Source organism: Emydura macquarii, unplaced genomic scaffold, assembly GCF_026122565.2.
Source record: "Emydura macquarii macquarii isolate MOO-44397 ecotype Brisbane River unplaced genomic scaffold, CSIRO-AGI_Emac_v2 contig_3147, whole genome shotgun sequence".
Classification (NCBI taxonomy): Eukaryota; Metazoa; Chordata; order Testudines; family Chelidae; genus Emydura; species Emydura macquarii.
Window position 1 is genome coordinate 32,730 of NW_027133284.1, and position 16,887 is coordinate 49,616.

Consider the following 16,887-nt stretch of genomic DNA (forward strand, 5'->3'; position numbering starts at 1 on the left):
GAGCAATCCTTGGGGGTCAGAATGAATCACTGGGAACATTTGGTAAGTGAAAGTAAAATAACCCTGTTCCAATCAAATTTACACCTGTAAATCTGGAGTAACAATGTTGAAGTCAATGTTCCTGAACTCCGAAGTTAAACAATTACAGTAGTGAGGATTTTTTTTAAAGTCTTGGGAGGACTACAAATCTTCTTGATTTACACCACAAAATTTGTCTAACTAATGCGTGTCAGGAGGAAACTTTCTCTGGGGGCAAGTTATCTCACAACTCTCTAGTGCAGGGCTTTTTCTACCTTCCTTGAAAGCATCTGGTACTGGCCACTGGATACTGGGCTAGATGATCAACGGGTCCGATCAAGTCTGATCTTCTGTAATTGGGGTCCTGGAAGTCTTGCACAGAGAGCAGAATGATGTCTCATTAAATATCATCTAGTTTCTTGTTATTTTTCTTTTCAGGAAGTAACATTCAAAGCTCCTTGTACCTTCTCAGTGCATTATGTCAGCTGTCAATGACACCATATTCCAACCTGCAGTTTTCCTTCTCACCGGAATATTTGGGCAGGAAAACATCCATGTCTGGATTTCTATCCCCTTCTTCTTAATATATGTTACTTCAATATTTGGAAATTCCCTCATTCTGTTCATTATAAAAACAGATCCAAACCTTCATGAGCCCATGTACCTTTTCCTTTCCATGTTGGCCCTCACAGACCTTGGCTTATCTATATCCACCATGCCAACGACACTGGGTATATTCTGGTTTAACTCCAGGGAAATCAGCCATGATGCCTGTTTTGCCCAGCTATTCTTCATCCACTCACTCACATTCACTGAATCCTCTGTCCTCTTGTGCATGACCTTTGACCGCTTTGTTGCAATCTGTAACCCACTGAGGTATGCTTCTATCATAACAAAGCTTAGAATAGCCAAGATGGGACTGGGGTCTCTACTAAGAGGGGTGTTTCTAAATTTCCACCTCCCCATTCTCCTGAAACAGTACCGATACTGTAAAGCCAACATCATCTCCTATTCCTACTGGCTGAACCAGGAGGTCATGACGATGGCTTGTTCGGATATTAGAGTCAACATCATCTATGGCTTCTTTGTAACAGTCTCTTCAGTGGGGTTGGATTTGCTGCTTATTCTCGTATCCTATGTGATGATCCTCAAAACAGTGCTGAGCATCGCGTCCCACATGGAGCGCCTCAAGGCCCTGAACACCTGTGTCTCCCATGTCTGGGTCGTCCTGCTCTTCTACATGCCAGGGATTAGCTTGTCTGTGATATACAGGTTTGTGAAGAGCTCTTCTCCCTTGTTTCGGACTGTCATGGGCAACATCTATTTGCTGGTCCCACCCCTGATGAACCCAATCGTGTACAGCGTGAAAACCAAACCCATTCGTGCGAGGATAATCAGGATGTTCGTCAAGTGAAGAGTGAGTTGATCACCTGGCTCCAGTGCTGATGACAAGTGAGAAGAAAAACACAAGCCACCTATTCCATCATAGACACTTCCAGACGACATAAAAGGAAATGAGCTCCTGATCCCCGTAACCAGCTGCTAAGGAAGGACAGCGCACTGGGGGAAAGGGACCGAGGCAGGCAGCAGTATTTACAGAGACTATGGGTTTTTGTAGAGCTAGGGGATGGGTGGGATGTTATTGCATAAAGAGCTGTATTGGACTCAGCTCATACCTCAGAATTGCTGTGGATACAGTCAGTAAACAAAAGGAACATGGATGTTTTGTCCCATTGTAGATGACCTGTCACTGTCCCATTTCCGGTTAAATATCCATGGCCTTGAGAAAAGCTGCAGAGCTGTTTTGCAGTCACAGTTCTGGGCCTTCCTGAGCACTCTCGATGCTGTGTGATCCATGAGAGCAACACCAGCTGTGGAAGCCACTGAGATCAGTCAACCCCTTAAAGTTCCTGGGACTTTAGGAGCTCACCGAGGCCTAGCAGAGGCAGTTACAGGGACAGAGGAAGATGTTCCCAGCTGGGGAATAGTTCATGCTTTGGGAAATCCCATGTTGGCTGTCACAGACCTTGGCTTATTGATATCCACCATGCCGATGACAATGGGCATATCTGGTTTAACTCTAGGGAGATCAGCCATAATGCGTGTTTTGCCGAGCTATTCTTCATCTAATTGCATTCCTGCATTGAATCCGCTCTGCTCTTGTCCATGGCCTTTGACTGTTTTGTTGCGATCTGTAACCCACTGAGATATGATTCCATCTTAACTGCAAGAATAGACAAGGTGGGACTGGTATCTCTGTTACGAGGCGTGGCCCTAATATTCCCGCTACCCATTTTCCTGAAACAGTACCGATACTGTCAGGCCAACATCCTCTACCATTCCTACTGCCTGAACCAGGAGGTCATGACGATGGCTTGTTCGGATATCAGAGTCAACATCATCTATGGCTTCTTTATGACAGTCTCTTAAGTGCTGCTCATCCTCCTATCCCACGTGATGATCCTCAAAACAGTTCTGAGCATCGCTTCTCATGTGGCGCGCCTCAAGGCCCTGAACACCTGCGTCTCCCACTTCTGCGTCATCCTGCTTTCCTACATGCCAGCGATTGGCTAGTCTGTGATATACAGATTCATGAAGAGCTCTTCTCCCTTGCTTCTGAATGTCCTGAGCAAAATCTCGGTGCTGGTCCCATCCCTGATGAACCCAACTGAGTACAGCGTGAAAACTGAAGACATTCATGCAAGAATAATCAGGGTGTTCGTCAAGTGAAGGTTCAGTTCATCAGCATCTCCAGAAAATCAAACCCCTGTAACTAGTTTTTTACTATTCCCACTCTCCACAGTGCAGGGGGCAGCTCTGGGGCAGCAAAGCATCCAGCCGGTGAACGTCACAAGCTGGTTCTGTGGTTTGGACACTGCTCTGCAACTCAAGGTCCAAGGTCACACAGGGAGTTTGTGCAAGAGCTCGGAAGAAAATGTGAGTTGCCTTATTCCTGGTGCCCTGCCTTACCCACATGACCATCCTTCCTTTTCCCAGTCACAGGATGGCAGAAGAAGATAACAACCACTAAATAAAAAAGATCAAAACTCTTCTCCTTTTTGTGCTCCTGTTGCACACAGCTGTGCGTATTCCTCTCAGACGTAAAAGGTCCAGTACTTTTTTTGAATCCTTCTAATCTCCTAAGCAACAGCAGCTGGTGGCCAGGATCTCCACACATTCATTGTGCATAGTTTAAATAAAATAGGTCAAGATCAAGTGCACTCAACTATCATGGGGTCTGGGTTTAGAGCAGAATTTATTATTATTTTTCGGTCTTTGTCTTGTCCGAGAGTGTGGCTGGGGATGTGAAGCTCCCAAAGTAGAACATGATCCCTGGGCACTTTCAAGAAAAACTAGGCACTTGGATCTGGGATCTGGTGCATTTAGCAGCACCAAAGCCATGTAAAATCGCGATGGGCCTGTAGTGGGATGGGACCCAGCAGTTGGTATACAGGGATCCTTCACCCAAGGATTAATAATAAACCCTAGCTTTCATAGAGCACTTGTCATAAGGAGATTGATTAATTTATCAATAATATGTGAGCACAGGACCAAATGGGATTCACCCAAGAGTTCTGAACGTACGCAAACATGAATTTGTGGAACTGCTATCTGTGTGATACAAACTATCATTTAAAACAGCTTCTGTTCCAGATGACTTGGGGATAGCTAATGTGATGACAATTTTTAAAGAAGGTTCCAGAGGTGATCTGAGGAATTATAGGTCAGAAAACTTCTGTACCAGGAAAAATTGATTGAAACTATAGTAAAGAATTATCAGACACATAGATGAACACAGTTTGTTAGGGAAGAGTCAACATGATTTCTGTACAGTGAAATCATACCTCTCCAATCTACTAGAATTCTTTGAAGGGGTCAACAAACACATGGACAAGGGTGATTCAGTGGCTATATTGTATTTAGATTTTCAGAGAGCCTTTGACAAGCTCCCTCACCAAAGGCTCATAAGCAAAGTAAGCTGTCATGGGATAACAGAAAAGTTCCTTTCCTGGATCAGTAACTGGTTAAAAAGTAGGAAACAAAGAGTAAGAAATGCCCAGTTTTCAGAATTGAGAGGGATAAATAGTGGTGTCCTCAGGGGTCTGTAATGGGACCAGTGCTGTTCAACACATTCATAACTGATCAGGAAAAAGGGGTAAACAGTGAGTTGGGAAAATTTTCAGATGATACAAAATTACTCCAGATAGTTAAGCCCAATGCTGACTGCGAAGCATTACAAAGGGATCTCACAAAACTGGGTGACTGGGCAACAAAATAGCAGATGAAATTCAGTGTTGATAACTGCTAAGGAATGCACATTGGAAAACATAATCTCAACTATAAATATAAAATGATAGGGTCTAAATTAAGGAGAGATTAATAAGACTAGCCATATTAATAGGTTCTGATAGAGACCGAAATTATCATGACTGGTGTTGTGAAAGTGAATAAGAAAGTGTTATTTATCTCTTCTCATAAAACAAGAGCCAGGGGTCAGCCAACAGGTTTAAAAAGAAAAAGGAAGATCATTTTCACACATCGGGCAGGCAGCCTGTGGAACTCATTGCCAGGGAATGTTGTGAAGGTCAAAACTATAACTGGGCCCAGAAAAGAATTACACAGGACCACGGAGGACAGGTCCATCGATGGCTATCAGCCAAGCTGGTCAGGGAAGCAGCCCCATGCTGTGAGTGTCTCATCCTCTGACTGCCCGAATCTGGATCTATGTGACAGGGGATGGATCATTTGCTAAATTTCCCTGTTCTGTTCACTCCCTCTGAAGCATCTGGCACCGGCCACTATCAGGAGACAGGACACTGGGGTCCATGGACCATTGGTCTCACCCTATACGGCCGTTCCTGCATTCTTAGATTGTTCCACTGTTGGATGGGTCACCACAGCCAGGTCATTTCGAGGGGCTTTCTCTTCTATAGAATCAGCATAGCCCCTCCAGCAAAGGTCCCAGGGCTGGTCAGTATGGGAGGCCAATGGGGGGCTGGTGTTGAGACCTATGGGTCCGGTAACAGGAGTGACAGAGGCTCACAGTTTGAGCTAGAGTTTGGCTGGAAAACAGAGAATTTTCCACCAATGAAAAATGTTGACACATAGTAAAAATGTTCCTTTTTCTTCCATTGGGGGGGGGGGGGTTGGGGGTTCATATAAAACTGATCATTTTTCATTGAAATTATACTCAGTTGCCATGGCGCTGCTGACAAAAGGAAGAAAGGAGACTAGAAGAATATGGACCCTGAACTTCAGAAAAACAGACTTTGACTCCCGCAGGGATCTGATGGGTGGAATCCCCTGGAAGGCTAATCTGAGGGGTAAAAGTAGTCCAAGGGAAATGACTGTATTTTAAAGAAACCTCTATGAGGGCGCAGGAAAAAAACATCTGTGTACGCAGGAAAAATAGCAAATAGGGGATATGAACAGCTTAGCTTAACAAAGAAATCTTGCATGAGCTTCAGCACAAAAAGGAAGTGGAAGCTTGGACAGATGACTAGAGAGCAGTATAAAAATCATACTCAATCATGCAGGGGGGAAATCAGGAAGGCCAAATGACAATTGGAGTTGCCGCTAGGAAGGGACGTGAAAGGTAACAAAAAGGTTTGCTACAGCTATGTTAGTAACAAGAAGAAGGTCAGGGGAAGTGTGGGTCCCTTACTGAATGGGGGAGGCAACCAAGAGAGATGATGTGGAAAAAGCTGAAGTATTCTGTTTTCTTTGCCTTTGTCTTCACAGAAAAGGTCAGCTCCCAAACTACTGCACCAGGCAGCAATGGGGAGGAGGTGAGCAGCTCTCAGCACTGAAAGAACAGGTTGAGGATGATATATAGTCCGGCCCCTGCAGGAGATCCTGTGGTCAGTGGCTACTGTGACAGGTCCCGGTAGCACATCTCCGATGAACCTGTGCTCCCAGGAAGCTCCAGAGGGTCCTAGAGCAGTTGTGCAGGCACAGAGATTATGGGTGGGAGGGCCTGGCTATCAGGGGATCACTGAGATCTGTGCATAGTTTTGGGGATCCAAGGATGCTGGGTCACCCTGTTTATATCTCAGGGAGAAGGGAAGGGACCTGCCCTACTGGAACAATCTGAGGGAAATTTTCAGGTAAGAATTGTGTGGAATCTTCCTTCCCCAGCCTGCACCCTGGGTTTGTAACGCAGGCAAGCGGGCTGCCGGGGAGAAAACTGACCCTATGTAACTATTATTAGAGTATTTTACTGTATTGCAGTGAGATTACAGCTGTAACAGCATCATTGGTTCCACTTGGCCTCCCTTGCAGGAGTCCTGTGAGTCAGTGACAGGGGCTGTACAGCAGGCAGCACTTGGTAGCTGGTGTTGAAGTAAACTGCTTATGCCTTAAACTGTAGTCAAGAAAAGTATGTATTATGGGTAAAAGGAGGGGTTAAAACAGAGTGAGACAGTGAAGAAGAAAAGCATGTAAACAGTGCTGGAAAATATCAACTGTCTTAGCTGAAAATGCTTATACTGCAGTTTGCCTCTCTGTAACCTTGACTAATGATAAGAAGAATGAATGCTGTGATTCTAACACTGTTATAAATATATGTTAAAATCTGCCTGAAGGTGGAGATCCTTTACTGACCAGAAACAACCCTGTCAGTGGCTCTCCCCTCACATATGCTTGTGCTTTTGTGCTAATAAAAGAGTCTCAGATCTCTGATGAGCCTCAACTAAAACACAGAGTGAAGCTTTGTTTCTTCCACACTGGGTACCTCTCCACTACATGTGCCCATGTTCCCTGGGGGATCATTCCAGGTACACAGATATCTCAGATTCAAAGCGAGCTTGGAGAGTGAAAACCCCAAGTCCTGAGTCAGGATTTCTCAACCGTTTCCATTTCCAGAGGTGCCGTGTGCTTTGGGCTGGAGAAGACTTCATGAAATATCAATGAGAAATTCCTAAATCATATCAGGTGTATTTTAATCCGGAAATTTAATTGGTAAATCCCTGTTCAAAGCTTTTGTTCTCTGGCTCAAGTGTGATTGCAGGAATTCAGAGCAGTGTTGCTTTGTGGTAGCCGGTTAGATAAGGCACATGGAATAGTTCTCTTTCCTGACTGGATGAGGGCTCCAGCAGTTCAGCCCTGGAAAAACCCCTCATAGTTACAAGGCTACCTGCATCTCTGCCCCTTCTCTGGTCTCAGAGTGTCAGATGTCAGCCTCGTCCTTTTCCCTCTCCCGGGCTGGAATCCCATCACTCTCCCCCGAGTGCGGACACTGTGATTAGCCTCTTTTGGACTGAGATTCTCTCTATGTGGGGGCTGGTTCTGTTCAGGCCAGCAGCCATCTGGATAATGGCTGTTAAATACAGCTACATTTCTAATGCAGACAAGTGTACAGACACGCTGGTCAGACGATACTCATCGGATCATTCCTTCAACATTTTTTCTGATTTTTTTTTATAATTAATTCCATCATTTTGTTTCTCCAGTATCCTCCCGGCTTACAGAGCTAGCTGAATAATTTGGAAATATATCAGTGGAGTAACTTATTTGATGTTTTTCTCAAACACATTTGGCTAACAATTATCCATCATTCCCCCAGCTCTGCCTGGATGGAACGGTGACGGAAGCAACACATTAGCAAGGAAAATATTGCACACCGCAGGGGGATGTGGGTTTTCTCTGTGTCCCTAAGAAACACCACCTTACAGCTAATCTTCTTCAACTGATTCAACAGTCATTCAAACACACACACAACAGCTACATACAGCCCTTCTGCTTATATTTTTCAGCTAGAGACCCTCATTTTTTCCCAGAAAGCAGGAGAAAATTTTATTTGTATTTTTATTAATTTCGACAGATATTTGAAAGCATTTTTTCTATTTTATCTATTTAAATTTTCACAGTTCCACAGAATTGTGGCTTTTGAGCATTTTTTCCTATTTTTTAAAATTTATTTAACTTTTTGTAGTTGTGAGAAATTAGGGGCGTGTCAAATGAAAATTTCTGTCATTGATAGAACTATTTTTTGTCGGTTTGCGTGTGCGTGTCTGATAAAATCAACATTTACTGATATTTACCAATAACAATTTAACTCTTACAAAGCTAGTCAGAAGGCATTTGACACTGCGCTGACCACACCCATCATCCTTTTCTTTCTTGTCTAGACTTTTGAAGATAAATGACTTAGCTAGGAAGAGCATTGCTATGTGAGAGCCAGGACTACTGGATCCCCAGCAAACATACAGCTAGCATGCCTCTCCCGAATAGGGGAAGCTCTATGGCGGGTATTACACGGGAGGTCAAAGGCGATGATCACAAGGGCGCAATGATGTCACGACCCCTCACGTTGTCCTATGCAGGGTTACTATGGTTGTTTAAATTCCGTGTTTGGTAGGGAAGAGCTTGATCCAACCCTAAAAGAGAAGCTGCGTGATCTTTTCCACGACAATTTGATCCCATGACTCGGATCTCCAAGCACTGGCATCATCCAGGAAACATCGCGGACCACTCCCCGCCGAACCCCAGGCGTCACTCAAAGAGACTTTTTAAATCTCTATTCAGGGTTTCGGAGGAGGGCTGGAGAAAAAACAGCAGGGTTTTCTGAACCAATGTGGTTTCTCTCAACTGGGTTTTCAGTCCGATCTGGTCAGTTGGGACATTGGGATTTCCAGTGGCCAGGTAGTCTGCAATAGTGGCACAGGTTGCCGTAGGATATCTGCCCTTGTCCCGTATTAGGTTGCCCTCCCCTTCGGTTCCAAGCTCTTTCCCTGTCTCTTCCCCTCTGGCTACCTGTCTGATTTTGTATTTGGTGAATCTGAAGAGCCATAAGCTTGATTTCGTTATCTTCCTTTGACTTTTCTACTTTCTTATGGAAACGTTGTGCGGCAGCAAAGAGTTCTGGCAGGGGTTTCCCTTTCCAGCCGATAACAATACATTGAATTTCTCTGGAAACCTTAGGTAAAAGTCCTTGAACAAAGGCAGCAGCCACGGCTTGTGGCACGTCTTGCTCAGGATTTTTCTTGCCTGAGTGGTGTTGAAACACCTGTTTCAGTCTCTGGAGGTAATTGGCTGGTTCTTCCCCCTTGTTCTGTTTGCATGTATTAATGTTAATCCAATCGATCTTTTTAGGTTCCTTTCAAGAGACCTGACACTTGCCTAGATTGTCCTGTCCCCATTATCATTCATACACACACAGAAATGGCTTATTGAGGAATCCTCACCGCTTCAATTCAGCCAGCAATACTGCCGAGGTGAATGAATCCGATAACAGAACACTTATTTAGCGGGAGGGGGTTGGGAAGGAGACAAGACACAAAAGGGGTCCTCCAAAGTCACAAGAGTCCTAACCCTAGGCCTGTCTAGTGACTGAGGCTAAGGTATCTTTGACAACAGATCTAAGGAGGCTCATGAATTAGAAAAGGGGAAGGAGGAGCCTTGCGGCTGCGAACACTCCACCCATCCGTTGGGTCACTGGGTTCAGGCAAGCCCCCCTTGTGGTTGACTCACACTGGTCGTCGCCAACAAGGCTCGCAGTGGAATCAGGGCGGCTGGAACTTGCCTTATTCCAAGACCTGGTCAACGGCTCATTTTGTCAAACACAATCTTTCGGGACTCACTCATTTGCCTTAGCACCCCTTCATGTGCTGCTGGTTGTAATGCTTTAAACTGCTGAGGTGAGGACCAGATCCTCAGCCTGCAATACTGCTGAGGTGAGAACCTGATAGCGTCCTCCGCCCGCAATATGAACCCCCAGACTCTCCCTGAACGTTTTTCAGAGACAGAAAGACAGTTTTAAAGCTCACCTCGACCCTTCGCAAAGTTCAGATTTTGCTTGGCTGTTCTCGAATAGAAAGCCTACGGGCAGTCCTCCTCCGAAACCCTGAATAGAGTTTTAAAAGGTCTCTTACCTTTGAGTAACACCTGGGGTTCGGCGGGGAGCAGTCCGCGATGCTTCCTGGATGATACCAGCACTTGGAGATCCGAGTCACAGCACGAAATTGTCATGGAAAAGATCACGCAGCTTCTCTTTTAGGGTTGGATAAAGCAGAACTTTAATTGTGACACACACACAGGGAGCTACAGCTATAGGGAAGCCCAGACAGCACGTCCCTGTGCTGGTCTCTGGAACTTCGCCTTGGTACAAAATACAGATGACTTATATAGGTTTTTAAGATTCCTTTTTACACATAGATCATATAGTGGAGTTTCTGATACTTAACAGGTCATTTACCACACATAGGGTACTTATAACACACCATGGGAGTGTCACGGTGCCAGCATGTCCCGGTGATTCTCCCGGTGCCAGTGAGTCCCGAGTCACATACAGTCACTTGTTATCTATCTGACAGGGTATGGCTGAGTGCGGTTACAGAGGTAGTTAACATCTTACAACATAGACCAACGATTTTGCATTCCTATTGTAGTTCTAAGACATCCTGCCTGAATTTAGCATTTCTATCACAGTTTCAGTCTAAGGCTTCCTGTCTGAATTTTTGTGATTCCACAGTATGAATGATAATGCCCTGTTGTAAAAGAGAGGAAATAACTGAGATAATGCCTTGCTCTGCTTCTTTACTGAGAGGATACTGAGGCCTGCGGGAAAGGGTTTTAGAAGGGTTCAGAGTAATAACAACAGGTTTAGCAATTAAAATACGTCCTACCTCATTCGAATGTGCCGACCATAAGGAAGGTGGGAGGGAAGATACTGCTGCTTCCTCCGAAAGGTTTTCAAGGGGATCAGGAGAGGTCTTTGTGTCCATTGGTTCGGCAGAAGTGGATAGAAGAAGCAGTGCAGTAGGATCCTCAGTGGAAGCTAAATCAAGCTTAAGACCTTCTTGGGAACAGTACAACACACAGTTATGCTTATTAAGAAAGTCCCTACCCAACAGGTTCACCGGAGACACAAAGCTAAAAGAAAGGCATGTTCATCAGTGAGAGAACCTATAGAAATAGACAAGGACTTTGTGATGGGATGAGGAATAGGAGAATTTGAAATCCCAACAGCCTTAACAGTTTCCTGAGACAGGGGAACCTGGGGAAAGTCCGCCTGCTTGAGAGTAGATCAGGAAGCGCCGGTGTCTACAAGAAAAAGTGAAGAAATGCCATTAACAGTGCACAGAATAAAGGGTTCACCAGGGGTTGTGCCCAGCAGAGGGAATAGTATTCCTTCCCTTCTTATGCCTGAGGAGGACCGTTCGAATCAAGATGCTGGGAGAAAGGTGGATAGAATTCTGATTGCCCTTGCGGGGGAAAAAGAAGATAATGTTTGCGAAGGGGATGATGAGGACATTCATTCTTCCAATGGCCCTGAAGACCGCATTTGTGGCAAGGTCCCATGGATGAGGGGGAGTGATAGGAGCCGGTCTGGGTTGAAGGTCATGGAGGAAATATTCCTCTACCCCGACCGCCTACCTGATCATATCCCCTGTGGGCCGGGCTCGACCCCATCCCCTTGGGATTTTGGAATTATACTGCAAATTTTGGAACTGCAGGGCCATTAATTTAGTTCCCATGCTTTCCTTCTTATGAGTGACATTCGTGATGCAATGTTTTGCAATGGCTGCTAGTTCAGAAGGGGTTTTAGTTTGCCATGCCACTATGATAGTTTTGAGTTGGGTTTGGATTTTAGGGTCTAAACCTTGTACAAAAGCCACGGAAAGGGCTTCTGGCGCATGTGTAAGGGGTTCTTGAATGCCAGAATGGTGTTCAAAGACAAGTTGTAATCGGTTTAAATAGTTATATGATTCTTCACCCAGTTTTTGTTTACAACTATGAATGCGTGTCCAGTCAGTTTTTTTTGAGGAAAAACTTCTGGGATAGCCAGGAGTAATTGTCTCCTAGCATCTATGAGGGTTGGATCACACCTGGGTCCATGATTGGCCAAGCATCCTGCCTAAAAAGTTTATCCTTATCCCTGGTAGGGACCACTAACCTAAGGAGGTGGTTCTACTCCTGGTATGTGGGGTTGTAACAATTAATTGATATTTCTAATTCTTCTTTAAACTTTTGAGGGCTATCCCTGGGGTTTGGGAAATCCTTAACTATGTTTCTAAGTTAAGTGGCCGTCCCATGGTTGATACACTTCCATAGTATGATCCCCAGCCCCTGGAACTTGTTGCAATGGGGCAATAAGCTCTGTTGCTTCATCCTGCCTATTATACTTACTACTAGTTCTATTACTAATTGGTGTCTCATATTGTGTATTATTGGGCCATTGGTAAGCTATCAGGAATTTATCTGGGTCTTGCGATACCTTATAAAGGGGAGGTGGGGCCGTGGAGCTTGGGCCCCCTGCCCCAGATGAGGGTGGACTGGGAAGAAGGGGTTGGCAGCGAGCCCGGAGCACATCCAGAACATCCATCCGATCCTGATCATTTACCCCATCTTCCAGTTTGGTTGGAAGTTGAGAGTAATGTGGAATGCAACATTTCACTTTGGCCTCAGCCTCCTGAGGCTTTTTCTCCTTAGTGTGGTCCAGCTGCTTTTGCAGGTTTTCAATAGTATTCTGCAAACTTTTAACCTTAGACTTTCCCCTTCTTTTATGGGACTCCTCGTATCATGCATAATATGCCTGCCACTCCGGCTGTTCAAACCTGGCTCCCTTTGACTCCAAAGCTCCTCTTAAGTGGAGAATTGTGTAATGGAAGAAAGAGCCTTCCTTTGGAAACTGCTTGACCAGATTATCATAGGTGAGAGACTTCCATTTATTCAAATAATAACAGGTATATGGACCATAATTCACATGCATAGAAAAAGAGGGGGACTCTTTGGACGGAGCCCCTTTACTTTGACCCATACCCATATTGAATGCAATAATCAACACCCCTTCAAACAATATAAAACATAAACCAGAGTCAACTTCCTCAGATTCCTTTCCTAGGTTCCGGCCGTAAGGTTGTTTTCCATTTGCCCACTATTAAGTCCGGTTAGAGGTGGCTGCGCGGGAAGAGAGATGCATGACTCTGCCAACGGAATTGGAAACCAACTATTAGAGATTTCAAAAGGCCCCTTACCTAGTTGTGGCGCCTTTGGCATCCGAAGTTGGGACAGTCGCCGATCTCCCTTCTTGCTCTGCACGCCCTGTCCGAGTCCAGTTCTTAAGATCGCGTGAGCCTTATCCCGGGCTTTGCCAGCAATAAGTGAAGGGTAAAGAGTCAGGTCATGAGTTAGAGGACGAGAGTACACAGAATTATCAACCAAGTCTTTCAGGGTTCGCAGAACCACCAGCGGCAAACTGCCCTGTTTAAGGGACAAATTGAAGGGTGCCAGCAACTGTACTCTACTTCTTGTTACCCGAACCATGTAGACTCTGACTTTGGCACACCCAGGAGGGCTTCAGCGATCTGAGAATCAATGACAATCGAGTGAGCTTTATCTCTGTGGATTTTATTTAAACTATGCATAAAGAATGCATGGAGATCCTGGCCACCAGCTGCTGGTGCTTAGGAGATTAGGTGGGTTCAACAAAAGGACTGTTCGTTTTTACATCTGACAGGAACACATACAGCTGCGTGCAACAAGAGCAGAAAAGTAGAAACGTTTTGATATCTTTTATTTAGAGGTCGTTACCTTCTGCTCCTGTCCTGTGTCTGGGAAAAGGAAAGAGGGTCTTGTGGGTAAGGCAGGGCACCAGGAATAAGGCAACTCACATTGAATTCCGAACTCTTCCACATATTTCCTGTGTGACATTGGACCTTGAGTTGCAGAGTAGTGTCCAAATCATAGGACCAACATGTGAGCTGTACTGGTTGTATTCTCTACTGCCCCATGGCTCCCCCTGAGCTGTGGAGAATTGGGATAGCAAAGAGCCAGTTACAGGGGTTTGATTTTCCGGAGTGCCTGATGAATTGAACCTTCATTTAATGAACACCCTGATTATCCTTGCATGAATGGGTTTGGTTTTCATGCTGTACACGATTGATTTCATCAGGGGCGGGATCAGCCAGGAGAAGTTGCCCAGGACATTCTGAACCAAGGGAGAAGACATATTCATGAATCTGTATATCACAGACAAGCCAATCCCTGGCATGTAGAAGAGCAGGACGATGCAGACCTGGGAGATGCAGGTTTTCAGGGCCTTGAGGTGCGCCGTGTGGGAAGTGATGCTCAGCACTTTTTAGAGGATCATCACATAGGATAGGAGGATGAGCAGCAAATCCAATCCCAGAGAAGATACTGTTAAAAAGAACCCATAGGTGATGTTGACACAGAAATCTGAACAAGCCATTGTCATGAGCTCCTGGTTCAGGTAGTAGGAATGGGATAGTCTGTTTGCCTGATAGTATTGGTACTGTTTCAGAAGAACAGGGAGTGGGAATATTAGGACCATCCCTCTGAACAGAGACACCAGTCCCATCTTGGCTATTCTTGGGGGGATTAACATGGAATCATATCTCAGTAGGATACAGACTGAAACAAAGTGGTCAAAGACCATGGACAAGAGCACAGAGGATTCAGTGTACATACGCGAGTGGATGAAGAACAGCTGCGCAAAACAGGCATTGTGGCTGATCTCCGTAGAGTTAAACAAATATATGCCTAGCAGTGTTGTTGGTAAGGTGGATATTGATAAACCAAGGTCTGTGATGGCCAACATGGAAAGGAAAATATACATGGGCTCATGGAATGTCGGATCTGTTTTTATAATGAACAGAAAGAATGAATTTCCTAATACTGAAATAACGTACATTAAGCAGAAAGGGATGGAAATCCAGACATGGACATCTTCCAGCTCAGGTGAGAAGGAACACTGCAGGTTGGAATTTGAATTTGATGTCATTGACAACTGACATGATGCATTTAGTGCCAGGTTCTGAATTCAGAAACCTCGCTTGCAACGGCAGGAGCATCACTCCAGATTTCCATGTGTAAATTTGACTAGAATCGAGCTCTATTAACTTTCACTTATCAAATACTCTCAATGTTACACTCTGAAGCCCAAAAATCCCTCCAAGAGAATCTAAATGCTTTGCCTCACCAGTGTTGATTGGGTATATAGAGGTCGATCATCCCACAGGCTTCTTTTTATGTGCTAGAGGGGGGAGTATCTGAGAGACCAGTTGTGTGACTGGTGCAAGTTACAGCTGATTGTGTGTGTGTGTGCTTGTGACTGGTGCAGCTACAGGGACTGTTTGGCAGTTCAGGGTGTGTCTGATTGATTGATTGATTGATTGATTGATTGATTGATTGATTGATTGATTGATTGGGAGTGCTTTGATCCGGGTGGGCTTTGAGGGGTTAATTGCAGGGGCGGGGCAACTGCCCCAGCCTTATAAAAAGCAGCCAGCTGCGAATCAGCTGAGCGGTGAACAGAGGGGCGGCTAACAGAAGGAGGGAGTTTGCCTTGGAGTTCACCTGAGGAGGAAGCCCACAGTGGGTTTTTGCCTCCCAGACATTGCTGAGCACGAAATACAGCATCTGAGGAGGCTCTCAGAGGAAAGATATGGAGAGGGAGTGATCTGTTGTTGTCACCTGCACTGGATGTGCTATGTTTGTCTTCCTCCCACATGATAGAGATGACTTCATCTGTACCAAGTGCAGGCTAGTTTCCTTACTGGAAGAGAAGGTTAAAGGACTAGAGGCCCAAATATCAACTCTGCGTTGTATTAAAGAAAACTATGTCTTTCTCTATCGGGCACAGGCACAGTGTAAGGAAGATTCAGAGAAGGCCGGGCAGGCGAAACTGAAGGACGGGGAAGAAAATTGGCAGCATGTGACCTCCCGAAGAAAGAGAACCTATATGCCCACCATGCAGATAGAAGTAAGGAATCATTTTCATCCTCTCTGCACAAGTACTACGGCGGAGAACAATTTGGAGGACCCTTCGGAGGGAATGGATCAGAAGGAGACCCGTTTGCTCAGAAGGCAAGGGATGCATTGTCCTAGGGATGGGGGTTCCACGACCACCATTCCGAAGAGGAGGAGAAGGGTGATGATGGTCGGGGACTCCCTCCTAAGGGGGACGGAGTCATCCATCTGCTGTCCGGACCGGGAAACTAGAGAAGTGTGCTGCTTGCCTGGAGCTACGATTAGGGACGTGACAGAGAGACTGCCAAAACTTATCAAGTCCTCAGACCGCTACCCCTTCCTACTTCTCCACATGGGTGCCAATGACACTGACAAGAATGATCTTGAGCGGATCACTGCAGACTATGTGGCTCTGGAAAAAGAAATAAAGGAGTTTGAAGCGCAAGTGGTGTTCTCATCCATCCTCCCTGTTCAGGGAAAAGGCCCAGGTAGGGACCATCGCATTGCGGAAGTAAATGCATGTTTACACAGGCGGTGTCGAAGAGACGGCTTTGGATTATTTGATCACAGAATGTTGTTCCAGGAAGAAGGATTACTAGGAAGAGATGGGATTCACCTAACGAAAACAGGGAAGAGTATCTTCGCAGACAGGCTGGCTAACCTAGTGAGGAGGGCTTTAAACTAGGTTTGACGGGGGACAGAGACCTAAGCCCAAAGGTAAGTGAAGAGGGACACCACAAGGAAGCAGAAGGAGGAGGATGCAACAGGGGAGGCCTCCTGATTCATACTCTGAAAGTAGGCCAATCGGCTACTTATCTCAAGTGCTTGTACACAAATGCAAGAAGCCTGGGAAACAAGCAGGAGGAACTGGAAGTCCTGGCACAGTCAAGAAACTATGACATGATTGGAATAACTGAGACTTGGTGGAGTAACTCACAGGATTGGAGCACTGTCATGGATGGGTATAAACTGTTCAGGAAGGACAGGCAGGGGCGAAGGGGTGGAGGAGTTGCAATGTGTGTAAGAGAGCACTATGATTGCTCTGAGCTCCAGTATGAAACTGGAGATAAGACAGTTGAGTGTCTCTGGGTTAAGCTTAGAAGCAAGAACAATAAGTGTGATGTCGTGGTGGGTGTCTGTTATAGACCACCAGACCAG

General features: G+C 45.5%; 1 protein-coding gene across 1 annotated transcript; it reads left to right on the forward strand.

Moving 5' to 3' along the window:
- The first annotated feature begins 496 nt into the window (after window positions 1-496).
- On the forward strand, window positions 497-1,432 carry LOC137142106 (olfactory receptor 51G2-like). Its single transcript, XM_067531338.1, has one exon. The coding sequence runs from the start codon at window positions 497-499 to the stop codon at window positions 1,430-1,432; it is 936 nt and encodes a 311-aa protein (XP_067387439.1).
- The last annotated feature ends 15,455 nt before the right edge of the window (window positions 1,433-16,887 follow it).